Raw genomic sequence first — 27,350 nt, forward strand, 5'->3', positions numbered from 1 at the left:
AAAGCTAAAACTAACGAATTTCGTAGCGACCCCCTGTCGAGAGAAAACGTTGCCTATCACTAACGATTTTCCATTAGATAAGCGACCGTGTCCACTTTTAAGCCGATACATTTAAGCTCCCTCCACCCCGATTCCCGCTTTCAAATATATTCTAAATTAAAAAAAAATAGAGAAAAAAAGTGTATAAGAAAATTTTAAAGATCCTTCAACGCCTTTTAATATCAGCCGCTAGAGGCGCTAGGGTCAATCTATATCGGCAAAACTTGACTCGCGGGAGAAAATTGGCGCGAATTTTTAGTAGGCGTATCCCTGCTGGGAGAAAACCGAAGCTTAAGGAGGACTCGAAGGAGAGAGGCAATTTTTGACCGGGAAATGTTTTAAAGCTTTTACCGATCCAGGATGATGTATGGGCGAAAAACACGCCGCCTGCAACTTAAGCGAAGACTTAAGTAAAAAAGTCGATTTCTTCAAAACGGGAGAAAAGCATGAGAAAGTGTCCAAACCCCTCGGGCCTTGCCTCTATTATCCCGTACTTAATTTTGTTTTCATCCTTGCCCTCTTTAAGACAAACCCACTTGACCCGTATAAACGTAGCCGATGTCTTCGAGAAGTGTTTAAATAGGAAAACATTCGCGGCGAAAACCGCCTACCATTTCACTTCTTTTGGCCACTCATTATAACACTCTTTTGTATAAATACACAGTCTGGAGATTTCGGGATAAGAATAATAAGAAGAGAAAGGCCCGGGATTTTATCTGATTCAGCGAGATCTCCGTCGAAAAGTCTTTAGAGACCAAGAATAATTAGTCTCTTACCTTGTCTAGACCGAAAGATTTACATATTCGATTTAAGATGCCTTTGAAAATTGACTTATTCCAAGTTGTTTAAAATTAATCTATAGATTAATTACTTTTAATAACTTGTCCACGCGACTTGTGACTTGGTTCGAAGTAATTAAAATACACTTGTTTTGAACCCGAATATATTTAGTAATCCTTAGGGAGAGTACCGGAATAGTTAGCAGCAAGAGGAGCTATGTTCGATCCAAATTTGTGGCACTGGGTAAAAACTCGGAACAACTCCTTCCACGTTGAGTTTACAAATTATCTCCCACTTGTTTAAGGGGTTTTCCCTCGAGCTCTTCGGTGTCCCCTTCAATAAAAACTTGTTAAGGTTAACGGTAATAGTTAGTGGCTCGCGTGGCATGAACGGCTTACCACCATCCTCCTACGCAATGTAACCCGGCCACCTGAATTAATGGCTTCAAAAGTCACTTGATGACTTGGTGCCTTGGGTATTAGCCTAGCTTAGTGCTCGGCATTCGATTAATTTTTATCCATGAATAAAATAAGCTCGGCGATGTTTAAATAATATTTATTTAAATAACCAATTGTTGAATAAAAATTGTAAAATGTTTAAATAATCGAAAGTGAATAAGCCTATTATTTAAATAAAACAAACAATTATTTAAATAAATGCCACTTTTATTCAAATAAATGCTTGGTTGCGTAAAAAACATAATTAAATAAGTTAAAATGATATTCTTTTTACCAACGTTTTTTAAATAAATCGGAAAATTTGTGGATAATGAATAAACAATTCCGAGCACTAGCCTAGCTTATTATTGCCATCACCATCCTACGCATTGTAACCCGTCCACTTGATTTAAAGGCATTGAAAGTCGCTAGCTAACCCAGCAGATAGAAAGTTGCTAGCTAACGATTTTCAGAATCTCTCCCAATGCACCTTAAAGTCTGCCAAAATATTCCTGCCATTAAAGTGCGGTATCTCATTAGTTCCTCCCTCCTCCTTGTGATGGGGAAAACCACGGACCAATAATTTCAGGAGAATCACTGTTCAGGCTTTAAAAAGCACGCGTTTATACTGGGAATAGGAATATAACGGTTCATTTTAGTTCAATGTGGATAAACTTGGCGTCGCTGAAGTCGATTTCTGACGTAGTTTCGTATAGAAGCTGGAGAGTTCGCCGTTGTTGTCTGTTAAATGATGAGGCTTAGTAAGTTTTAGACCTTTTATTTTTTAAATTTATTTCTTTAATGTTTAAGTAATGGTAATTAACGATTGTGTTAGGTAAAAATAACCAATAAGCCGCGTATGGCTGAGGTTTATTTTTATCAAATTCCCTGGAATCCATTTTATTTCGAAACTTAAAAAATTTGAAGAACTAAGCCTAACCTAACTTTCTCGCACGTACTGTCGCCTAAGCCCCGACTAAGACTCTCGTTGTGATAGTTGAACCGAATTCTTGAGGCGCTTCAAAGCGGCTGATGTACCTCAGTAAGCCTTCCGATTTAGGCCACGCCTACCGTGTCAAATTATAGGGAACAGTAAGTTAGATTCTAGGTCCATGGGAAAACTAAACCAAGTATATAAAATTACATTCTTGTTTAAAATTAATTTCAGTAATTAAATGTTGATTATCTTTCTAGAGTTATATTGAATAAATAAAGGTTGCTTTATATTTTCTAAATATCCACTAACCCTAATAAAATTCGTCAAAAAATATTCCCTAAAAAGTCTATCGCAATTTCATTTTAAACCGGCAAAGTAAATACAGTTTCTTGAAATATCGCATTTGGCGTCAATAGCCGATTATTAATTCTTGGTTGAAAAAGTCAAATAGGAACTTTCCGCTCTGAGAGCAAACAAAGAGTGTGAAAACTCGATTTATTCATAACGTCACCCTTCGTTGGAAACGCCACGCGTTAATAAAAGAGAAATCCACGCGAAAAGATCTAGCTTAAAAGAAAAAGAGCAAATTGACGAAGTCACTGGCCCCAAAAACTTTCATTTCCTTTTATGAAAATATTCATCAAACAGGGAATCAGTTAATCAAAATTCTAAAGTCTCCCCAGAAACTCTGAGAAAGCACTTTCCCATTTTCCGTTAAGTCGCGAAAAGAGTGCAAACATAACGCGAGTCGAGATTTTTCGGCTGGCCAGTTCAATCGATCCAGTTTGCAGATATCGCGTGCCAAGTTAACCGAGTGTAACTAGTTTTAAGTTAAACCAATTTAGTAATAGCGTCTCCGTTGGGAGTCGAGAATGCCTGACAATACGTATCTAACATTTTCGACCGCGAACTTCGATCGGAAGTTGTAGCGATCTCAAAAAACACGCCTCGGATTCCGCCTTGACGTAATTATTAAACTTAACACGTCTCTATTTTTCGCGGAGTACGTTAAGATCGATGGCAAACTTTTCTCAATCGTTAAGATAGAAAGAAAGTGTAAATTTAAGGGCCAAAAGGAATTGGTAGGGAGGCCGGAGGGGGCTAGAATTCGCTTAATGGCACGCCAGCCTTTCATTAGTCCTAATGTATACCGAAAGCAAACACACCTTAGAAAATTGTGTGTCAATGTTTACACCGTCGACGCGAAAGCGCCCGTAACGCCGGCTGCCCCTCACTCGTTCCCAACCGATATTTATATCGCGTATCAGTCCTCCTCGATAGTTCCGGAGAGGTTGGTGGCCCGGCTAAAGCAAATTGCGCGGCGTCAAGGCGCCCGCGGCCTTCCGACGACGCTGAAGAGTTAAGCTGAGCGTAAACAACGGCGGAGAACGCGTTTAACATCGCGCTTAAACTTTCATTAAGTTTAACTGGGAAGCGGACACGTGTTAAAATCCCATAGTCGAACGGATTAATTCCTCGTTGGCTGCGAAAATAACGACCCGATTGACCGGTTCGCACCCCGCTACTTTGGACGGAGTTAGTCATCCGGGGGGCGGTTAGAGACTGAGTGGCGCCACCTCGCGGGGGTTGGCAAAAACAAAGGAGTCGCGACTTTTGACAATTTGGCGAAAGCTATCGCGTTAAGGGGTTCCCGGGCCGCTTAATGAGCGACGTTCGTCCGGCCTTGCGCGAAGATAGCGACGGGATAAAAACAATAAAGGGTATGAGCGGCCAGGAAAGGGGCAGAAATTAGGAGCTCGTCACGTCCGCCGGTAGCGCCCTATCTAATTCCCCCAATGAGACCGCCATTAGGTTTTGCCGTTGTTATGCAAAGTAGGTCAACGTGTTGTGTACTAGGGGGCTACCCTTCCCGCGGGCATTACCCCCTTTTGATATCAGCGCGAAGAGGCGGCGAGGGAGAGGCGAAATGGCCGCAATTTGGACACGCGAGCACGTAAGCGTCCAGGGCCGTCTCTGTCCTACCCCATTCTCCGTAGTTTTCGAACATCCCTCTTACCTGCACAGCCATCTTTCACCTTTTTCCAAACCAATCCCTCCCCGCGCTGTTGCGGCTCTCGATGACGGATGACTCGGATCGGACAGGTTTTCCCCGGAATAATGGCCAAGGCGCCTGGTCACAGAAAGGCCTCGGAACGACGCCCGAAACTTTCCAAGACACGAGCCATCAACCCGCGAAGACGGATTAGCCGAGTCTAATCCGCGAGCAGTTCACCGAAATTACGAATAGTTTCTAAAATTTCCCCATAAATTCACCTTAATTTTCGTAGAGATTAACAAAGTGGCAAACCCGAGACGTACAATCGATCGCGCAAAATGAACGACAGTGAAGAAAGATAATTCGCTTACTGGCAACTTCGAGAGAGGCGTTTCGGCTCTTGGCTTTGCCGGCTTCGTTGCGAGCGACGCACCAGTAGACTCCCGTGTCCTGTTCCCTCTTGGTGTGGATGACGTGCAGGAAGAAGAGCGATCCGCTGGGGAGGACCATCCGGTTGGGCGTGTCGTGGACCTTCTCCGCGTGCTCGCCGTGGTACCATTCGATGGTCGGATTCGGTTTCCCGTCGGCCTTGCAGTTCAGAGTGGCCGGTTCGTGCTTCCGAACTACCAGATCGGTCGGGTGCTCCAAAATCCGAGGCTGCTTCAATTGAGCTGAAACGGGAAAAAAGAACCATCGTTCAAGCGCCACGCTCGTAATAGATCAATTTGCTTATGTAGGGATAAAATATAAAAGTTAGCCAGCATCGGAACCATAAAATATTATAGAATAAGCGCGGAAGACACGAGGAAGAAACGTCGGAATAGGGGCGACTTAGTCATAGACGAAAGGAGGTCTCAGTTTTCCGTCGTTCTTTTGACAATATAAAGAGATTTTTTTGTCGCGTTGTCCATCGATTTATCTCGGAAGAAAAGCCGAAAAAAGAAAGAATAACAGTAGGAAGCTTCGGAGCGGATAGAAAAGGACCAAGTCGACAAAAAAATAGGGCGCGAGGCAACGATGGGTGACAGAAGGGCACGATAAAGGTCAAAGAAGAATGACCCTAATTCCGAAAAACAACCTGTCGGCGTTCCAGCTCGAAGAAAGAGTCGTTGCTTTATATAGAGGCACCCGTTTTAAGCCTCCAACGAAAAACAACCGGTCTCGGGAAACTAAGTTTACTCGACGAGGTTCAAAAACACTAGCTGGATAGGGGTCGTTGGAAGCGGTAGCCAGATTTTATCCGTAGTTGCGGTATTCGAGACAGATTTACGCGAGAAACATCAAAGTGACAAGTATATCTAAAAAAATCATCCGATACGAGGGGTGTGTTTCAAATCGGAGGCAATTTTTCTCACTCGTATAATAAACGCGCCACGATATCGGGTCGCGTCAAGTTCCTCGAATTAAATCTATCGAGATATCAACTTACGCGAGAGGAACCCGGAGGAGCCAGCGTGTAAAAAAAATGCTTCGTGTTTGGATTCGCCCACTATAGTCGCTTTTCGAGCAGAACGGTTCTCGCTTTCTTTTTATCGCGATAAAGATCGACAAAATTAATCTTCGGCGTAAGAAAAACCTTAGTAGGCCTATTTGTACTAGTAGCTCTTACGTTCCCCTTTTTAGGCTGATAACTCCCGGAGAAATGGAAAAGGGAGAAAAAAGTAAGCGCCTCCCTGTCGGAGAAGCGCGGATACGAAATTCGGTGATTCCTAAATACGTAGCGACACACAAGTAGGAACGGATAAATCGCGAGACTGCTTCGGGTGGAGGCGTTCGGGCCCCTGCTTACGGCGTTAGGAAACGAATGGCAACGATTTTTCGAAAAGATTCCGAGGATAGGGCTGAGCGCGAGCAAAACGCTAGGCTATAATTCTTTCTTTTCCCGGCAGAGACCTTTATTTTTTTCTTTTTCATCTCGGCGCTTTAACTTGTCACTTCGATTGAAAACTAAACAGAAAACGGGAGAGGGAGGCGTCTCGAGGATGGGTGAAGGAATGACGCGGATACTAAGTGCTTCGACCCTGTTCTTTCAAAAATAAACGCGTCGTACATATTTCACAAACCTGCAAAAGCAAATAACGTGCCTCTAATGTAAATGGCCCACGAAGCTGCCTCTAATGTACATGATCTACGAGCCCCAAAATGCGAAACTAACAACAGCTTCGTAACGCAAATTCCGCCATCTACGGCGTAGAAAGCTAATCAAGCCTAAAGGCTGATTTTTAATGGGGAAAGCCACCGCAACGTCGAGTGTTGACGCAAGAAAATCCCTGTTAGGCCTAATACATTTTTGGACTTGACGCAAAGAAATATTCGTTAGGCCTAATACATTTTTGGACTTGACGCGAAAAGAATTATCCGTTAGGCCTAATACATTTTTTTGACTTGACGCAAAGAAATATTCGTTAGGCCTAATACATTTTTTGACTTGACGCAAAATAAAATTCCGTTAGACCAAGGATAATATAAACCATAGATTCGAAGTAGCTGCTTCGCGCGTAGTCAATAGCGTTTACCCACTTATAGTCGGAACTCCGAAAAAATTAGCTCAATAGTTACCATGGTAACCAAATATAGACTGTGGCCAACTTTGATGACGGGTTGCTCGCGCAGCAGCGCGTCATCAATGTTGCCCGGGATAAGACAATACTGCAACCGATGGAGGCAGATTTTTCGGAGGTCACTTTCCGGAAATAGGTAAACGCTTCGTTAGAAAACCGTTAATCAGAAAGCTCTACTTATTTTTTACTTGACGCAAAAATCTCCGTTAGGCCTAATACTTATTTTTTTACTTGACGCAAAAATCTCCGTTAGGCCTAATACTTATTTTTTTTACTTGACGCAAAAATCTCCGTTAGGCCTAATATATTTTTTGCGTCGACACTCACCGTTGCGGCTTTTTGGCAATTATACGATGGCCAACATCAACCGTAAGCGGGTCTAGGTAATCAAGGCACTCGATTATGTAAATAGGGACTAGGCAAATATTCCCAGTTCGTCTTTAGGCCTACCAAAAACGTCTTATGAATACGGATTATGGCAATTGAGAGAGCCTGTGATAAATTGAGACCCGTATGTCGAGTTAGAGAAATACGCGACATAAGTTAATAGCGCGTCGGTATTTCTGTCACAAAACAAGGAAAAACCATTTCGATATCCGCGTGCTTTGGATCATCAAGGCGTTCTCCCCATTCCATCGAAACCTAAGGCCTACGTCTACCCCATACTAATAGTCACGACTCTTCTTAAAAAAAATGTAGTCAGCTTTAACGCTTCCCAGCTTGTTAGTCAATGTTATAAATATCAGACCACCCTTTTCATCGATTCCCATGAGTAATTGTTTACCTTCAACCCCTAAAAATGAAACAGAAAATATAAAATGCATATATCAATACCGGGTTTTACCCAATGCGAACTAGGCCTTGGTTCTTTGTATTTCACCATAAGGAATAATGGTAGACAAAGACACGAAATATAAATATGGGTTTTACCATATTAATACACCTGGAGAAATGGGCGGCGCTTAAGCTACGTTACATGTAATTGAAGTTGTCAGATAATTTAAAATGTTCTTCACGAAACTAGTCTTTTAGGCGTAAAATCACTTATTTAGAGCAAATTAAGTCCCTGATTAAGTATTGTGAATTTTGAAGTCACGACCACATTTGGTTAAAATCAGTTTTCATGGCTAGTTTCTCTGAATTGCATGGGTCAAAACTGGAAACAAAACAAACTTAAACTGGGTTTTAAGGTTTAGTGCAAATGTATCCTTATACAAGACAAGGTTTAGTATCTATTTAACCACAGATATACGGACCCGTGGGAAGAACACGGAAGAGACAGCAAGCAGAATATCGGTGATCAAAATTAGTATTTAGAAAATATTTTTTGGATGCGCTACGTAATAATGCTATCTATTGGTGTTCAAAATTAGTATTTGGAAAATATTTTTTGGATGCGCTACGTAATAATGCTATCTATTGGTGTTCAAAATTAGTATTTAGAAAATATTTTTTGGATGCGCTACGTAATAATGCTATCTATTGGTGTTCAAAATTAGTATTTAGAAAATAATTTTTGGATGCGCTACGTAATAATGCTATCTATTGGTGTTCAAAATTAGTATTTAGAAAATATTTTTTGGATGCGCTACGTAATAATGCTATCTATTGGTGTTCAAAATTAGTATTTAGAAAATAATTTTTGGATGCGCTACGTAATAATGCTATCTATTGGTGTTCAAAATTAGTATTTAGAAAATATTTTTTGGATGCGCTACGTAATAATGCTACCTATTGGTGTTCAAAATTAGTATTTGGAAAATGAACGCGGTGGAGTTGAAGTCCAGTGATTTTTTTTGCCTTTAGTAGAAAAATGGCGCTATAACGTAGCGCATCCAGAAAATACGCTAGCTGTCACTTCCGTATCAGTCCCTCTTAGAATTGCGGATCTATAATATTTCATATATCTATGAATTTAACATAACACGGCGCAAGCTAAAAATCTCGTCAGTAAACTACGCCCTTTATATGAAAATTCATCAAGGCCACCATAGTCTTCCTTATACATTCCAAGTGTATAAGTATATAATTCCCTGATTTTACCCAATGCGAACTAGGCCTTTGTTCTCTATATTTCGTCTAAAATTATCTCCATAGACAATGAATCCCCCAAAACGAAATATCTATAGAAAGAACATAACAATAGGGGATATTACCATCTCTAAAGTCTTTTGGTACTATTTTGGCGGGGGCGGAATCCGAATCTGGTCCGGCGGTAATTCCACTCCGGGTATCATCATTATGGGTGTAGTCCTTTTTTGTCCATTTGTAATTTGATTATAGTCCAATACACCGCCTACTACGTATACATTCCATAACAGCAGAGCGGACTAAATAATAGTATTGAGAAGAGCGTAGCTTTGTTACAATAAAACTTAAGGGGGGTAGCTAGTGGGCAGGGTGATCTTTAACGTGAATAATTAAAAAAATTAAGCTCAGCCCCTACTTTCGCAGTCATTAAGTCGAATTTGCGGGAAGAGCAGCTCCAGGCTTTGATGAATAGACCACGAAGCAAACTAATGAGCTTTCCTATTTTCCCACCAGAGGGAGGAACGCTAGGAAATGGTAGCGCCAAAAAGGAGGGATTTTTTGGCGATACAAAAGCGGCGAGGGAGAGAGTGTCGTGAAAGACCTTCCTTTTATTCGGAGGCTCTCTTCGCTCGAATGCCAAACGTCTAATAACATGACGTAATTTACATTGCTCATTCAACGTTCTCTTTCCTTTGTTAAGACACAAGCTCCCTTTCTTCGCCCGAAAACTTAAAAAAAAAAATAAAGTAGTAAGTATATATTCGTTTCACGCCAAGAATGGATGCTAGACGCGCGTTTTAAGCTCCCTTTAAAATTCGCTATTAACCTTTATAGCGACATCTATGGAGAATTCGAAGAATTACGTAACGGGGAACGGTGATACGGCGTTTTCACGCGCAATTTCCGTTCCGAACAAAGCGTTCCCCCGTCGCTAACGCCGGTTGATTCCTCGTTAAACGGGGTACCCAAGTATCTCCCTTAAATTCTAAATATATTTAGGCCTTGGCTATAGGCTTTTTCCGCCCTTTCGCGACGATAAACATTACATCCCGCACTTCCGCTTCTTATAACGAATATATGATGAAAATATATGGGTTCGTCTCGTTCCTTTGAGGAGAGCTTTCCTCCGCAGCTCCGACGTCAGCGCCCTCTTTGGGGAACTCGGAACAGCTCATTACTCACAATGGAGCCAACCAAGCGGAGGAGAGCTGGCATCCTTAGAACGATAATCGGCGATCGTATTCATTACGCGAATTATCCGCTACTAGAGAAAGATCAATGTTATTTTGGACTTTAACGGGGCAAAGGTCAAAGGCTAGAGCGCTCGAATAAGAATCTGTCTGAAGGGCTCGAGATCAAGTGACCAAATTGTACAGGAAAAATTTACAAGGTCAAATGTTTTTACAAGAATTTATTTCTAAGCGATTAGTTTTTTTTAAATTATAGGAACTTAACTCAGAAAATATAATAATTTATAGGTAAAAATCTCTTGAAAAATATGATTATATAGGAACATCTTCCCCATAAAAACCCTTATAACAAGAGTAAAATACTTTAAAACTTCAATTTTATTCTATCACATTTAATATTGGTTCAATATTTACTAAAAACGTGTTTCAAAATTAAAATAGTAAAACATTTTGGTATATGGTTGTTTTTTGAAAAATAAGAATGGCATAACACTGTTTACAAGAGCCAGGCAAATAAGTGCTAACCCCAGGCCTAGAGGTAATATTTACATAATTATTATCAAGTAAGAGCCACGCTACGTGTTTTTTTAAAAGATTTCCTATAAGTTAAGGTGTTTAGTACATTTCCTATAAGCGTTTCAGCAGCTATCTAATGACAATTTTTGAAAATTATAGGGATTTATAGATACAATTTCTGACCGATTTGAATTTGTTGAGGGAATTCAAGGAGCTTAATCTCCGAGCGTGAGGAGAATTGGTAACCACATAGTCATTATCGCAAAATATAAATAAATACATTTTTAGTTTTTCTATAAAATGAAATGTTTCTACCCGTACTTAACCCTAGGCACCTCAAATTCTTAGCCAAACGAGGAGGGGTTCGACCCCGGGCGAAACTCCGAATAGCATTTTCTCTTTCTCTCGGGTGCAATAACAGCAATTACCAAACAAAGCCTCTTTTTCTGGGCGGTGTGTAATAGACGCGTACAAAACACTGCAGGGCCGTTCTCGAAAGAGACACGAGCTTTGTTTACGATTTGTGTACAAGCTGGTGCGGCGCGGGTATTGGGGATGCGCTGATATTAGACGAGTCGGGAATAAAAACAGAGTTTTCACGAAAATTACTAGGTGGCGCGCCAGTTACAAGCGCTTCACCCCGAAATCTTCGTGTGTCCAGGACGAAAAAGCCAAAAGAAAGTGGCACCCTAAATATCCCACAGAGGGAGACACCATCGCGGAAGTTAGCTTTCGGAACCTATAACCCCGAAGACGCGAAAGACAAAAATCTTTTTTCCCGATTGAAAGTGGGGTGGTTTCTCGTAGTAAAACGAAAATCAACGATTCAAAAAGGTGGTTACTCGGAAATTACCGCAATCGTGGCAAATTATTCACGCTTTTCGCCGCTTCACGGTATTAAAAAGGGCGACGCAAAAACAAAGTAGTTTCGACTGGCGTCGAAAGCATTAACATTCCAGAGCGTACTGCGCGCGCGAACGGCCAACGAAATTCCCAATGTTGAATAATGGGAAACGGGCCAGCGGGGAAAAAAGGGAAAAGATACGCTTGTCAGTCGTCAATTTCACACTTTCGCGGCGGCGGAGCGTTATTTTCATGGAAGACCATATAGGGATCGACGTGGTACCTCCGAAATTCGTTAAGTCAGAGATTACTAGGCGATAGCGGGGGAAATCGAACGGGACGAAAAACTTCGGAAAACGATTGAGGCCGCAACCGAAGAAGATCGGAAGCCTCGGATTCATAATGAGTTCGCCGCTCGTTACATTGATCGCGAACCATCTCCTTCGTAGACAAACGCAATCGCTTCAAAGGCACGAAGGGGTTTACTACCTAAGCCTTCGTCTACGCTAGCGGGTAATGTCGTGGATTACGGGGATAGTACGATCGCAAATTCTTCCGTTGGCGCGCGTCGGTTAGCTTAATCCATTCGGTTATTTGGAGAAAGGTTATCGGGAGGAACGCGGTGTAGCTTACGTGTTGGATAGATCTAGGGCGTTGGTTAGTTTGAACGGAGAGCGATGGGACCCTTGGGTGTGGTCCCGGGGTCCCCTTTCTCCCGAATAACGCCCCCCTCCCGCTCGGGATACTTTCCATACCCGTCTCGCTAATTCCGCCCCCTGGAGGAATTTTTTGGCCCCACCCCGAGGTATTCTTTACCATCGATGGATCAAAAAACTCTACCGGTTTCCATTAGGTGCAAAGCGTGGGCCCAACCGTAGAGACGCGATTTTTAAAAGATTACACGGGTATTACGAAGCCTATTAAAGGACCGACTATCAACACGTAAGACGCCAATCTCGAGAATGGCCGGAGTTAATGGTTCGAGCGTAGGTCGACCTATCACGCCTCGGACGGGAAGAGAAACATTTTTAAAGAGGCATATTCGAAGATAGTCCGAAGGCTGTCTTTATCGTATAAAAGGGATAATCGATTACGCACCGCCTGGATTACTCCCGAGAATTTCCAATTCACGACCTCGATCACCGGAGTCCTATATACGTCTTTATTAAAAATTTATAAGCGCCGCCGAGGATCAGACTTCCGACATTACCTATAACTGGTACGCGATATAAATGCGTATACGTCGAAATTGAAATACGCATAATTAAGGCGAAATAAAAATTTTATCATTTTAACGCGTTATTTCGTTTTAAATTAACATTAAATAATAAAATTTTATCTAGGAAATTGTCACTAATTTTTAGTGGTTCTAAATTAATAATTAATTCAATAAAAGTTCGTTATGATTATAATAATAATGATATAATTAAAGGGCCACAGAGCCGATTAATTTTTATTATTTTCCCACGAGAGTTGCGGAAGTATAGAGCTGGAAAATTTCCACAATGTGATTGAACGAAACTGCTATCGTGAGGTACGGTAAAGTAAGAGTAACTACATTTTTCCTTCAAATAACGCCTTACTGCCTAAAAGACTATTTTCCGTTTCATTCATACCTTAGAAAACTCCTAATTTTAACATTCAAATTAAAAGTTAAAATCTACGTGAAAGAAAATAAGTTTCAAAAACGTCTATTCAGTGATTTCAGTCTTTTCGCATAGAGAAAAAACCTGCCAAAGCTACGAAGTGAAATTACTCTATAGGTCAAAATGTTAATTAAAGAAGAAGTTGCAAAAATGCTATCGATTAAGACGCCAAAGTTTGGTATAAAATACCATTATTTCCTACACGATTTATGGGTTTCGCAGACCGCTTCTTCCAAGACGACATTGTGGCAAATTGAAGCGATTCCGGAGGCAAAATAAAATTGATCGAGGAGACTTATTTACTTATTTAATGCCAGTTAATTATGCATCCCCTCTCCGCCCTAATCAAGAGTCTCGGACGTTAGCTCGGGCCCAAAACTTTCCGATTCCTTGGAATAAATTAACGATGAACGCGAGGGGGGGGGGGGGCAAAAATCGACGGAGCGAAGGTTTACAAATCAATTACTAAACTTCGTTTCGAGAATATACGAACAAGGAGAATATAATTCCGCCTTTCTCGAATGAACGGAGCATCTTCTCATTTGCACAAATGAATAATAACAATCGTTTAACTAATCTTTGGGGCGCCCGGGCGGATGCCCCAGCGCCACTTTCACCCCTCTCAGCCGCTCTGGGCCGATCGATACGCCATCTCGCGGGCTCATAATTATGAAAGGGCTGAACGTGCGCCTTCCCGATTTGGCGGAAGACAATTGGGAGGCGCCAAAGAGGCAACGCTCAGCCCGATAAATAATGTCTTCATTATAAGTATACCCGGTCGGATGCAGAAGGAGAAACGAATAGAAAACGGGTCTCCTTTGTGTGATACGGTAGAGAGGCGATTGTCTTTTATAACTTCATTAGAGAACGCTTCCAAATGAGGGTGCTTCGCCGTCACCGTTCGCTCCCCCGACTGACAAAATGCACCCATTTTTAACCGATGCCAAGGATTTCAATCATAGTAGGGTTCCAGTTTCCCCCCCCCCCCCCACGATCTTTTATGACGTAACGGCGCTTTGGGAAAATGCCCCTTACCGTAATTAAGGCTATAAATTTGGGAGATCCCGGTCATTGAGCACCACCTCCCTTCGACTCCACGGTGACTATATGTATAATGGTTGGGGAAACCGCCCGTTTTATAAAACGCGTTAGTTTCGGAGACATTTTGTATAAGCGGCTTCCATCCCCTTTTATCAATACTACAATTAATATAGATCGGTTCTGGTATAGCCCCCAAAGAACAGCTTCTGGAGATAATCGGTAGTAAAAATCAATTTTTCTGTGATTATAGTAAGCCGATTAGTTTACTATTTATTCCTACCATTAGCTTCTGACTTGCAGGTCTATGACAAGCTCGGAGGTCTATGGCCAGCTCGGAGGTCTATGGCCAGCTCGGAGGTCTATGGCCAGCTCGGAGGTCTATGGCCAGCTCGGAGGTCTATGGCCAGCTCGGAGGTCTATGGCCAGCTCGGAGGTCTATGGCCAGCTCGGAGGTCTATGGCCAGCTCGGAGGTCTATGGCCAGCTCGGAGGTCTATGGCCAGCTCGGAGGTCTATGGCCAGCTCGGAGGTCTATGGCCAGCTCGGAGGTCTATGGCCAGCTCGGAGGTCTATGGCCAGCTCGGAGGTCTATGGCCAGCTCGGAGGTCTATGGCCAGCTCGGAGGTCTATGGCCAGCTCGGAGGTCTATGGCCAGCTCGGAGGTCTATGGCCAGCTCGGAGGTCTATGGCAAGCTCGAGGGTCTATGGCAAGCTCGGAGTTCTATGGCAAGCTCGGAGGTCTATGGCCAGCTCGGAGGTCTATGGCAAGCTCGAGGGTCTATGGCAAGCTCGGAGTTCTATGGCAAGCTCGGAGTTCTATGGCAAGCTCGGAGGTCTATGGCAAGCTCCGAGGTCTATTGCCAGCTCGAAAGTCGATGACCAGTTCGAAAGTCTATGACCAGCTTGAAAGTCTATGACCAGCTCGAATGTCTATGACCAGCTCGAAGGTCTATCATTAGGGAAATTTTTTCATCTCTAGTAGCTTTGAGCATTGCTAGAATTTATAACCAGAAATTAGGGAGTAAAATTATTTTTTTGAATGTAGCGAAACAACTACTCATCCTAAACAAATTCTGAAAACACGAGTTGATTCTTGACATCTCAGACAACTATGCTACGTTGCTGATAAATTAAATACTACTCTACAGTATAACCATATTATTGTCATTTCAGTAATTTAATTCAGGATGATTGCGACCTCAAAAAGCGAAAACTCCATATTTCATTTTTATATCTGTGACTTCTTAGACTTACTACTTAAAATACAATTTTTATATATCCGCTTTTTGTGATAATAATCAGCTAGGCACCATCTAAGGCCCAAGTCATCCAGCGACTTTTAATGCCTTAATCAGGTGGCCGGGTTACAATGCGTAGGAGGGCAGTTGGCAAGCCCTTCTTGCCACTCGATCCAACAGTTCCCTACACTAACTATTACCGTTAACCTCTTTTTATAAAAAGGGGAAACCGAAGAACTCAGGAGAAAAGTCCTTCAACCAGTGGGGAGATAACTAACTGGCAAACTCTACGCAGAAGGAGTGGTTCCGAGTTTTCACCCAGTGCCACAAGCAGTACGCAGAACCAGTTTTTGTATAATGAGACAACGGGGGCTCGTCTTCAATATGAGCGGGCTTAATTAAACACTGTCGTGTAACATAAAGTGTACGACTAAGATGCGAGATATGTTAATGCGATTTAACAATGCAACGGGCGACGAGCCTCGGCACAACTTTGACATCCGTGTCTCGAATAAACGGCCATTTCTGTAAAAGGGTAACTCGGCGTTAAACATACATTTTACGGGCCTTAAGCTGGATTAGGTCTAAGGGTTCAACATCCGGGTTTAACTTCTTGTTTTAAGCCGGAATATAAATATCTCGAAAAGTCGAGACGAGGATGACAAATAATCGGATTGAAAATGTTTTCCCACGTTACGTACGGAACATTTCTGGAGTTTTTTTCTCTATTTCTTATACGGATGACATCGAAATTTGTTACGCGTAGTCATCCCATCTGCCTACACCGTACGCGCCCCCCTCGGGTCGGATCCCGAGAGTCTGAGAATCACTTTCGGGCCGCTCCATTCAGCGGGTGTTCGCTCGGAGAGGAATTACTAATGATGACGGATGATCGGGTTTGGATCAGCGCAGTCTACCCGAGTTAACGTAGCAGAAGGGAGACACGGATCTTAAGACGAATGGCGACCTTAGCCGACCTTAGAGGTCAAATCCGGAGCGACCTTTTCACGCGCCATAGACGACGGTATCGAGTGATTGAGCTATCTTCTAAACGACACTGATGCGATTAGAAAGAAGAAATAATTTCACCGCCAATTCTGACATCCAGCCTGGAAATTTATCTTCCTAAGCTGACGATATTCTCGAGAAGAATCGCGGAAAATTCGCAGCCATCCCGTCTAGACCTTAAGGCTGTAGGCTATACGCTATATACCGTAATTAAAATCGCATTTCTTAAGCAACGCGTAATTACCAGCGTGTACAGCTTATATAAAATTCCACTGTAAAAATGCGCATATTTAGGAACGGTACTACAAAAGATCTCTTTATCCCTCTTTAATGGTGTGTCTGTGTGTGTGTGGGTATGTGTGTGTGTGTGCCTCGGAATTTCGAACTCGAAGGAAGCTCTCCTTTTATTTATATAATCAAGCGCTCTCTCTTGGCGCGAGCTGTATTTGCTGAAGATTGAGAGAGAATGAGGCGAACCACGACCGTCGCCAGTGAAAGACACACAGTCCCTAAAATCGAATAAAGAATCGAGTCGCGGCGAATGAGACCCGAGTCAACCGCAAAACGGAATGACATCTCATTCAGCGGCATCGGCCAGAAAGAGAGACACGTAATTAAGGTGTCAAATCGAGATAAAAATATGGCCCAGCTTTTAATATATCAAACGCATTTGAAATATAGAAAAGATATAAACGAGGCCTCTTCTTCTCTCAATATTCCAGTGACGAGTTGTAATCCCCGGGAATAGAGATTCTTCAAACAAGATGGCCGAGGGTTCATTAAGTTTCACAGACTTAAATTTTTCCACGTCTGCAACTAGTACAAATTCACTGTTGACCATAAGTTTAATAGGGTCCTTTACGTTATCATTCCGGTCTGCAACGTCGTCTGCTTGCCCAAAAATAACTATGAGTATATTCATAAGTCTATAATATTGTTCCATAAGTTTCTAACTTTGGGGAATATTTTACTGAGAGCTAGTAACGCAGTGACGTCATCACAAGAAGAAAATCTCCCCCTAGCGAGGCGCGGTCAAAGGCCACGTGTGATGCGAGAGCAAGCGGGCGCAAAACTGTGACGAAGCCCGTAATGCAGTGAAGAATTGGAAGTGTCACACTTATGTAACAATATTATACACTTATGGTATAATCATAAGTAACATAATAACGATAAGGATGACAATTAGAAAAAGCTATAGCTAAACTGATTTTTAAAGTTATTACGTAATCAAGGTAAAATCAGCACAGAGCCCCCTGGTCCCTAAATATGGCCAATTGGAATATACTATTACCAAAGATGATAATATACAACTCAGTCCGGTTGAAAGTCATAGTCGTAGCTGGGAAACAGGTTCAGTGAGGAAAAAAAGTCCACTAACAAAATTAGTATTAAAACAATAGAAATTGTCATATACTTTTAGTGTTATTATGTTACTTAAGGTTTAAGCGAACAGAAAAATAATTTTATCATCTCACGGGTCTATTTTGATGTAATATTTTCCGTAATAACGTTGCACTATGTCTAATATAACGGCGTATATTGTCAAATTCGGAAGTACTCGCCTTAAGGCTTTTACGTAGCAAAATCGTATATATTAGAGAATTGAAAATATCACAAGTTCTGGAAACGAAACTTTTAAGGACTTTCGAGTTTATATTCCAAGATACGCTTCGATTTGGGTGAAAAGGCACCTTTATGACGAACGATGGAAGGAAGAGGCTCCCGTAACATTTGGATATTTATCAGAGGCGCCCGGGGTGCTGGCGAACTTAAAATAGATCGTACTCAACCCGTCCCGACCCGAGGCGTTTCGATTGGAAATTTCGCCAGCGCGCCATATTCTAAGAGCTGGCCCTCTGTAGAGTTACTTTTGCCTAACGAAGGATTGAATCGCTTGTCCTCTGATGAGTAATAACGAAGGAACACTCCGCGAAAATCAAGAGGCCATCTCTCTCTCCATCCTCTCGCGCAGTTTTAGCCTCGGGCTCAAATTCCCAAATTTTCGGAAACGTCAGCTCGAATTGGCGCTTTTGCTCGAAGACGATCTCGCGTTTCATCTACAGGTACCAAAGACGCCAAAAATATCACCGCGAATGAAGCTCCAAAACTATTTTCCCACAAGAAACAAGAGACAGTAGCCGTTCTCTTTTCAGAAGACACTATATTTAGAAACGAGTTCGTTATTGAAATTGGTAATACTGGAACAAGTTGTTGCTAATCAGGACTGATTTCATTCAATTCAATTTAAATTTAATGATTTTTAAAAAAAGTTTTTAAAAACTTATGTATTTTAATCGAAGAATAAAAATTGACCAAATAATTGGTGCTAAAATAATTCCATTGCAAAGCAAATAAGAGCAAAAAAATTAAAGGGAATATAACCTGCAAAGCAATCTTTATGGAAGATCTCTTCAATTTTTAACATTTCCTTGTACAGTGGCGTCAAACATTTTTAAGTCAAAGCCAAGAGCGGCCAGAGCTGCAAACGTTGGCGTTCCACACCAAATACCTGAGGTTATATTCCCTTTAAATTGTAATTAAATTTAATTAACATTAGGTTTAATTTAGATTACATAACGGATAATCCATCAAATGCAGTGAAAAGTTCAAAAATCAATAAACTCAATGAAATAAAAACTGATTTGATTCTTTTTAAGGGTAATTTGAGTCAATATCAAAAGCTATTTTTATCAGGTATAAGCTGATTGGACTTATAAAACAGTTCATTATCGCATTTTAACTATAATCGAATATCTAAATCTAACCGGTTAAAGAGAAATGGGCAAATGACCTTGAAAACTTGGTTCAAGGTTATCGTAATTTCCATCGCGAGTTTGTTAGCTCATCCGTTAGCCCCTGATCATCTTTTCACGGGACACCCTGTACGGCGTAATGGAGAAGCACCCGAGAAGGTATCAAAGTTAGAAAAGGCGCAAATTCCATTCTTATCTCGGGATAAAATCATTTCACTTTAAAAGACCTTTAGAGGAATCTTGAGAGACAGGTAGACTGGAATTCAGCCTTATACGGTATAGAGCCCGCTGACGGTAACGCGGATTCGTCTCAACAGACGTCAAAGGAAATCTTTAAAAGCTTCCCATCGCCGCTTCTTGAAGGAAAATCTCTCAGGGCGCAGCGACTGGCAAATCCCCGAACATATCCTCACCAAGGTGTATAGCGAAAAAAGCCCGTCTTCAACTTTAGAAAAGCGACGCTAGCTCCGAAATTCGCCACTTTCTTCGCCGAGACAACCGAGACAAAGTGACAGTTACCTACGCGCGCCAACCAACCAAAGAGAAATTCCCAAAGCCAAGTCACCTTACATTTCTCAGAGTCTTGTTTCAAACCATTTCTATCCATTTCTTCCTTCTTTGATAGATTTTTTTATTCTTTTCCGCCAAAAAAATCTGGCGTAAAAGCGGAGGCAATTGGATTTTGGCGCGCAAAAAAATAACCTTACAAGAATTCCTGTTCTGGCCAAGTTCAGGTGGATTTTGGATTTCCACGAGTAAAAAATAAAGACAACTGGCAACTTGTCATCCCGCGTCCTCGCTTACTGGAAGGTGAAAAAACTTCGACCAGTCCGTGCCAAATAAACGTCCAATTAGTCTGACAACCAATCACCTCCTTAAGTTACCTTTACGGAATTTATATCACCGGCCTATAGAAATCCTTGTAAATATCCGTCATTCAGTCTTACGGCCAATAAGGAATGACATTAATAAAAAAAAATGTAGATAAATTTACGGCAGTTGGAAATATACAAGCTGGCGGATGTAGTGAAGAATTGGTGGCGATAAATAAAACCCTTTTCACCTTATCACTTTTTTTCTCTTTTACGTCCAGCCAGATTGCTACGACACTACGCGGACGGGTATAGTCTTAACGCGGGTTTGGAAAAGAACATTTGTTATACTTTTTCCAGGATACACGTGTTCAGGATGCCTATTAATTTTGGGGAGTGCAAGATGCCGCGACGTTATCTCGGTATAAACGAGCTAAGTAATATTAAAGTTGGGAAAAGGCGCGCGCTAACGTCACCGTTGAATATATTACCACAGTGACGTTACGCGGTAAATCATTTTTCCCGTTCCAGAAATTCTTAACGCACTTTGCCGAAATAGGTAAGTGAAATTTTCCCTTTCGAGCTAAGGATTAGAAGAAAGGTTGAAATTGGGTGAATATGTGCTGATTTCTGTCCAGGATGTATTCGAACCGTGGTAAATTATACAACAAGGTGTATAATTAAAATGGGTAAAAATTATAGAGTATTAAGAAAAATATGATACAAAATTAATATTGATAATTAGCTAAAATATATTACATAATAACCATAGCTTGTAGCTTTGTCCATTAGTTTTTCTTCTACTAAACCTTTCTTCGAAAATGACAAATTACTACAAGGATTAGTAATTCTATTTAAAGGTTGAAATTGGGTGAACATGTGCAGATTTCTGTCCAGGATGTATTAGAACCGTGGTAAATTATACAACAAGGTGTTTACAAGTAACGAATGACACCGTGAAATAAGATACGTCGGTCTATAGATGATAACGACTAGTGTCATTGACAAATCAAGAGATGTCAAAATTATATCTTAAGAAATAAAATTTTATTAATAAGAAAAATATGGTACAATATTAATATTGATAATTAGCTAAAAGTTATATTATACATAATAACCATAGCTTGTATTAATTTTTCTTCTACTAAACCCTTCTTCGAAAATGACAAATTAGTAGAAGAATAAGTTATTATATTTTTTCAAATTGAAATTCAACAAACAAAAATATAGAGTGTCGGAATTTCAATATTTTACGACATGATAGTGAAGAAAAGATTTAGTAAAACCTTTACTCAAGTGTCATACTTATAGTTATTACGTTACTTATCGATGGATTAGAAGCGAGGTTAAGTTTCCCCAGCACTTTGCAGACATTTCTTAGATCCAGCTTAGCAATTTCAACAACGTATTTCGAGTTATCAATCAATTATAGTTTTTCCGCTTAAAGGATCGAAACTGAACGCTGATATTAATTAAATTATTGAACTATAATAACTGACGATTTTGAGAGGTTTTAGGCGTAACGATTATCTTCGAAGCATTGATGTACCAGTGCTCAAACATTTATCAAGGTCGCGCGTGCGGCACACAATGCACCCCCCGAATAAGACAAATCTGATCTGGCAACTTGACGTCGGCTGGCGGGCGAAAGGACGTCGACGGATACGGGTTATTAAGAAAGGGGAGAAATCATTACCAGCAGTATATCATCCGACTGAGTGATATCTCTTCGGCAAATAAAGCTAACGCGAACCAAAGATAAAAGCTTGTCGCGAACTTCGGAAAACACAAACGGTATACGACAGAAGCTTAGCGACGGCGCGGTGACAAATTGACCAGTCTCTTGACGAATATCCAGATGTAGCGGCACGGACTTAGATTAAACGATTCGCATTAATGCGCTAAGTATACAAAGAGGAGAGAGATAGAGTTTGCCAATAGCGCCGCGAGAGGGCGTACCTCGCCTCATCCGTCATAGAACGAACACGGCACTAGCGGAAAACAATCGGATAGTAAAAACACACGCCCTCCCACCCTAGCCTGCCCCCATAAATATCAAGGGGCGCCCAGAATAAATAAGAGATTTCTTATAATAGAAAAAGTAGAAAACAAGACCTTCCCCGATGTCGCCATTTCTTTTATCTGGCGACATCGAGAGACAACTAGGACTCGGAACAATGTTTTCCTCTTTAGGATTCTCTCTTTTTCGCGTCGTCGGAGGGACACGCTCTGATGAGTAGGCCTAAAAGAAGGTTACGAACCATATGCCGCAATCATTTTCCAAGTCGAACAAAAATTCGAGAATCTCCCCCCAAAAGGCGATGGGTGGGGTCGTTTTTCGCGCGTGCAAAAAAGATTTTCCTCCTTCTTCTTAGTCTGGGGTTCCAAATGTTCGTCAAAGGCACCACCCGCCACCATTGGGTGTTATTTTTTAAGATCTCCCTTTTCAATTTTCGTCCGCAGAGGGCGCTCGATGTTCAAGTGGCTGAAACCGACCGGAAAAACATTTTATTTTACCATTTTGACACAGCCACAAAAAGACCTCTATTGACAAAATGTTTACGTTTCAAAAAAATTCAGTTTTTTTTTGGCGTGTTAAAATATCTTGCTTTCAATTTCTACCCTCTAATACCGCGGTTCGCAAAAGGTGTTCCTTGGAAGGGTCACAGGGGTTCCGAAAATTCGCAGCGCGGCCACCTTTGTTTGTGTCAAGAGTCTTTTAAGATAAGTAAAAAAAATAAGTTGGGGTTCCGCCAGAATTAGGTGGATAATTTAGGGTTCCACAGCAAAAAAATTGGGAACCCCTTCTCTAATACACCGAAAACCTCAATTAAATAAAAAGGTACCGTGCTAACATTTTAAAGAGATACAAATTAAATTATATTAAACCAAGTACTTTAATTAAAAGCAATCCAATTAAAGCGAGCGATTTTTTTTAAATTAACATTGTTCCGTTACAAAGACAGCCAGCGAGGAGATTTTCATGAACCATTTATCCGACATTCTGGCTTTTCTTTTATTCAAACACGTCTTCCTTAGTTGGCTTTCTCAGTTCTACACGAAGCGAATCGATTAACCCACTGCCAAACGTTTCGATTGCCAAGTAAAAAATCCCCTTCTTATTCCAGGGATTGTCTGGTGTCACTGGAGGTATCTGCCACTCTCCCCATCTTATCTTTAGTCCGCGAGTCTCCCTTCCCCGCGCCATTTTAATTAGATGTGTTTGCCTCGGCATTATTCCGATAGATGGAGTGGGTGTAGGAGATTCACCCGTTCCCGCAGCGGCGTCCAAGCGCTGATTTGATTAGCGATAAGACTCTTCCGTCTCCACGCAATATACCAGAGAGTGTAATTCATTCGGAAAAAAGAGGGAAAAACACATTTTATCAATTTGGATTCTTTTGAAACCACGTCATAATTTTCGGAAAGGAATCGTCTCCCTGATTGTGGACATGCGGCGGCTGGAATTAAGACTTGAAAAGGGGGTTTGGACTATTTTTGACCAACTTCCATCTGATCCAAAAACTAAATATTTAGAAATATCCGTTATATTTCATTAGAAAGGATTAAATATTTGAAGATAGAGAGAACTAAAACTATAAAGGCATTTGGGACTATTTTTGACCAACTGCCAAATGGTCCAACAACTAAATATTTAGAAATATCCGTTATATTTAATTTGAAATAAATAAATATTTGAAGATAGAAAGAACTAAAACTAAAATGACGTTTGGACTATTTTTGACCAACCGTAAAATTGACCCAAAAAAATAAACAATTTGAAATATCCGATAAATTTAACGTGAAAAAAAATTTAACATTCGGAGATCGAGATAAGAAACACTACAAATACGTTTTGGACTATTTTGGATCAACTGCCAAAACCGATCCAATAGTTCAAATATCATACGATAACCGTATAAATATAAAATATCTATGCACATTTATTAAGAGCAATTTTCAGTGTAACACGGGATAAATTGACTACTGTATGAAAGCGGTTTGCTACAGCAAAAAGATAAAGCCAGGATAAATGGCAAGCTACATATATACTCGCGTGTGATATATAAGAAACCGTTTATAGTTGATAGCAATAAAAAAATTCTATACCGTATCTTTCACTATATATATATATATATATATATATATATATATATATATATATATATTTCCGTTACATTCAGTCTTAGAAGGCTCCATAAAAGAAAAACTGAAAGCAGCTCCCATTCACTAAGAAAAACGACTGTATATAAAAAAACCTCCATTTCATCGGGCCATAGACAAGCGCTGGCTACGCCATTTAGCAGAAGATTTAGTTAGAGCCGAAGAAAGCGGAACAGACTTTACCCAGCCAATAGGTTAAGCCTCGTTCGGCAGCATCCGCCGAGAAATAGAGAGGAGCTAATGAAGGAAAAACCGCTATTTTCTTTCAAGCTTCATTTCGCGTTTAGGATTTTCTTCGCCGCTACCGAAAGGAAAAAAAATATATTAAATGCTTAACAAGACAACCGCTTCTTTCAAATTGGATTTAGTTACGAAAGAAAAATAAAAGAGTAAAATGAGATAAAATAAATCCCCGGGAACTTTTCAAAATACAATCTCCTAAAATAGCTTAATTCGTCAAGACCGTTAAATTTACGTCATATTTATTGATGGCCCAAAAAAAAGTTTTTTTTCATTTTAAAGACAAATTAGCTCGTTTCAAAATAAATGTTCCTTTAAAGTGAAGGGATTTGCTGAAAATGTAACCTTGGTTTTGGGGGTTATAAGAAACTGGAAATAGAAAAAAAGAGAGGTTTTTGGAGAGAAAAATTATGCAATCCGAAGGAAGCCAATCGTTGCGAGTCCATGTATTATTAATATTATGAGGCCCGGGCTGGGTGGGAACGTAAACTTGAATTGAAAATGTTTTTTTTTCTCGGGATATTTTTTCGATTTTTTTTCCCTCAGTTTCTTTTTGCGTACACACTGACGTGAAAGAAAATGTTTTATTCAACTCCTTCCGATGGATCGACTCTTTTCTTACCAAAATAAGTGTAAAAGTTGGGGTTCTGCCCTTTCAATTTTTGCGGTTTTTATTGATACGTTTAAAAACGGAAAATTCTTTTAAATTTCAATTTGCGTTTGGGTCCAAAGAATGGAGAGGAAAAAACTTATTTTTTTACGGTTTAATTTAACGTATCCGTAATGGGATGTTTAAATTTACCTGGCACGAATAAAATGTATCGGGTGATATATAAGAACAGAGTAAGGGTGTTTCCCCTCGAGAGACAAGACGACGAAACGAGAGTTTATCAGATACATCAATTTTGCCCCCTCTCCTCAACTCGCGCGCCGGTAGCTAGCACGCTACCCCGTAGATGGAGACTCTTTAGCGGAACCTCGCGGTATGATGGCCTCCGACTTCTTCCCCGTCACGTGACTTACGACCCGTGGGCGATACGCTCACCGCCATCTGTCGTCATAAATTGTCGCGAGATTCAAAAAAAAAGAGAAGGGAAACCTTCAACGGACAGTTCAATCAACGCGGACCGATACAGACTATACCCCCATCGCCACCATCGTCAAAACCGTCCGGTAATTTACGACACTAGGGGAACTTACAAGGATGGGGGAAGTGTCGTTCGGAACCATTTTATGGCGGTTCGTATTTTACCCATATAGTCCTCGCGGAAGGTAAAAGGCAGTAAACCCACCCTTATATAAGAAATAAGCAGGTGCCGCCACCGGGAATGAAAAAAATAAAGCCGCTGTAGTCGGAGCTACCAAGCGAGCCTTGTCCAATGACAATCTACTCGTAAATTATAAACTATATAATGTTCGAGAGCATTTTTCTTCTCCTCGGGGCTCTGGCGAAGATACCACCACCCACGACTTAGACCCATCGTACTATACGATGATACGTTATGGATATAACTTGACAATTTCCCAGAGTATCTCTCTCTCATCTTATTGGAAACGTTATATCAATGGTATAAGAGGTGGAGAGGCGGTAGCAAAGAGCCCACCCAGTATCTTGAAATTGAGTCGTAAGCGAAATGGGTGGTAGAAAAGAGAAAAAGGCTAAAATTACAAACATAAATAAGACACGAGTGCCGTCCCGTTATCCCCGTAAGCGATATTAGGATGTCCCCTCGCTCGGAAACACCGAAACCGACGTGAAAATATATTCAGACATGACCAGGAATAAATTTCTTCAATTTTTGCAGGAAGTAGAGGTATACATTATTATTCGTACCTATACCGGTATATTTGTATTTCTCGGAAAGAGCCGTATAGGGTCCTACGGAGCTCGAAATAAAAACCGGTAAAAGGCGAGAGGAAAAAAGCCCTCGTATATTCTGATACACCATTAATAAAATAACGTGTACGAACTCTAAACACTTTATTACGTACTCCTAAGGTGTAATTACATTGCAATTAACGAATATTTCCCCCCTACCCGCGCCTACGTATAATTAAGAAATTCGTGTTTGCTTAATTACGGCGGGCTTATATGTTTTTCAAATATAGATTTAACCCCTGTTATTTCGGATTTTAATTTTCTCTTAAACACTACTCGCTATATACCCTTGAAAGGAAAAAATGTGACTATGAGAGATTAAATAATTTAGAGGTTAAAATCGTCTTATCTTTGATGAATATCTTTTATCAAGTATGTATTCGTATCAAAAGATAATGTACACGCCACTAGTGCCTTTGGTTTTCATCAGCCCCCGAAGGTATTCTCCGCCCACACTGAGACAGAGCCTGCAATAGTACCGGAATGCCTTCCCCCATTACCAGGAGATGTGGGGGGGGGGGGAATAAAAGCATTAAATGCGAAGAGGCGTGGTTTATCTTCAGGGAATCACCAGTCGAACAGGGTAATGCCAATATACTCTCCGTTCACATTAATATATTCCTGCTTGTACTAATAATGATGCTCTTTATTTTAATCACCACTTCAGTATATAACCGAAACTTTTGTGAATGGTATATAGTTAAGAGAGACAAACCAAGTCCGCGCGGATTTCGCTAATAAGCCAGGCGTTCGACATCGCCTTAGTAACTAGATACAGAAATGAAAACCAAAAAAAAAGACTTTTAATTAAAGATAATTAAAAAGAATAATAACTTTTCATGGTCGGCCATAGGAATAGGAGGAAAAGCGATTCCCCTTATTTCCGAGTCTTTCGCAACTACATCGGCGACACAAATTATTCCCATAAAAGGAATTACAGCCAGGAACGGTTTCTTGGGAAATGTTCCAGAGCGAGTGCGAGAGAGAGAAAGTGGAAGGGGAAACGGCCTTTTCCTCATTTAAGAATTAAAAGCCTAGCAGCCTTTAAGAACCCGACGAAGTAGGATTTTAAGAACGGCGAAACCCGGACCGCGTATAAAAGTAAAGAGGGCTCTTATTAAGCGGGATTTTTACGAGCTTAGCGGGATTTTACGCCAGCAGGACGTACTTGGAGATACTCTACCGAGGGTGGGGATTTCATTAATACGCCAGCGACTCTGCAAAGGGCGGCCTGTTAAAT

At 40.9% G+C, this 27,350-nt stretch overlaps 1 protein-coding gene across 3 annotated transcripts in view; it reads right to left on the minus strand.

Moving 5' to 3' along the window:
• The window catches only part of LOC149932264 (roundabout homolog 2-like), a 156,561-nt gene that overhangs the window by 70,452 nt on the left and 58,759 nt on the right, over positions 1 to 27,350 (minus strand). For all 3 annotated transcript variants that reach the window (XM_090156895.1, XM_090156896.1, XM_090156894.1), the window contains exon 2: positions 4,561 to 4,860. In XM_090156895.1, the coding sequence (XP_090013021.1) occupies positions 4,561 to 4,860 (300 nt within the window). The remainder of the gene's footprint in view (positions 1 to 4,560; positions 4,861 to 27,350) is intronic.

The sequence above is a fragment of the Leiobunum rupestre genome, chromosome 8 (genome assembly GCF_980474605.1).
Source record: "Leiobunum rupestre chromosome 8, qqLeiRupe1.1.hap1, whole genome shotgun sequence".
NCBI classification, from domain to species: Eukaryota; Metazoa; Arthropoda; class Arachnida; order Opiliones; family Sclerosomatidae; genus Leiobunum; species Leiobunum rupestre.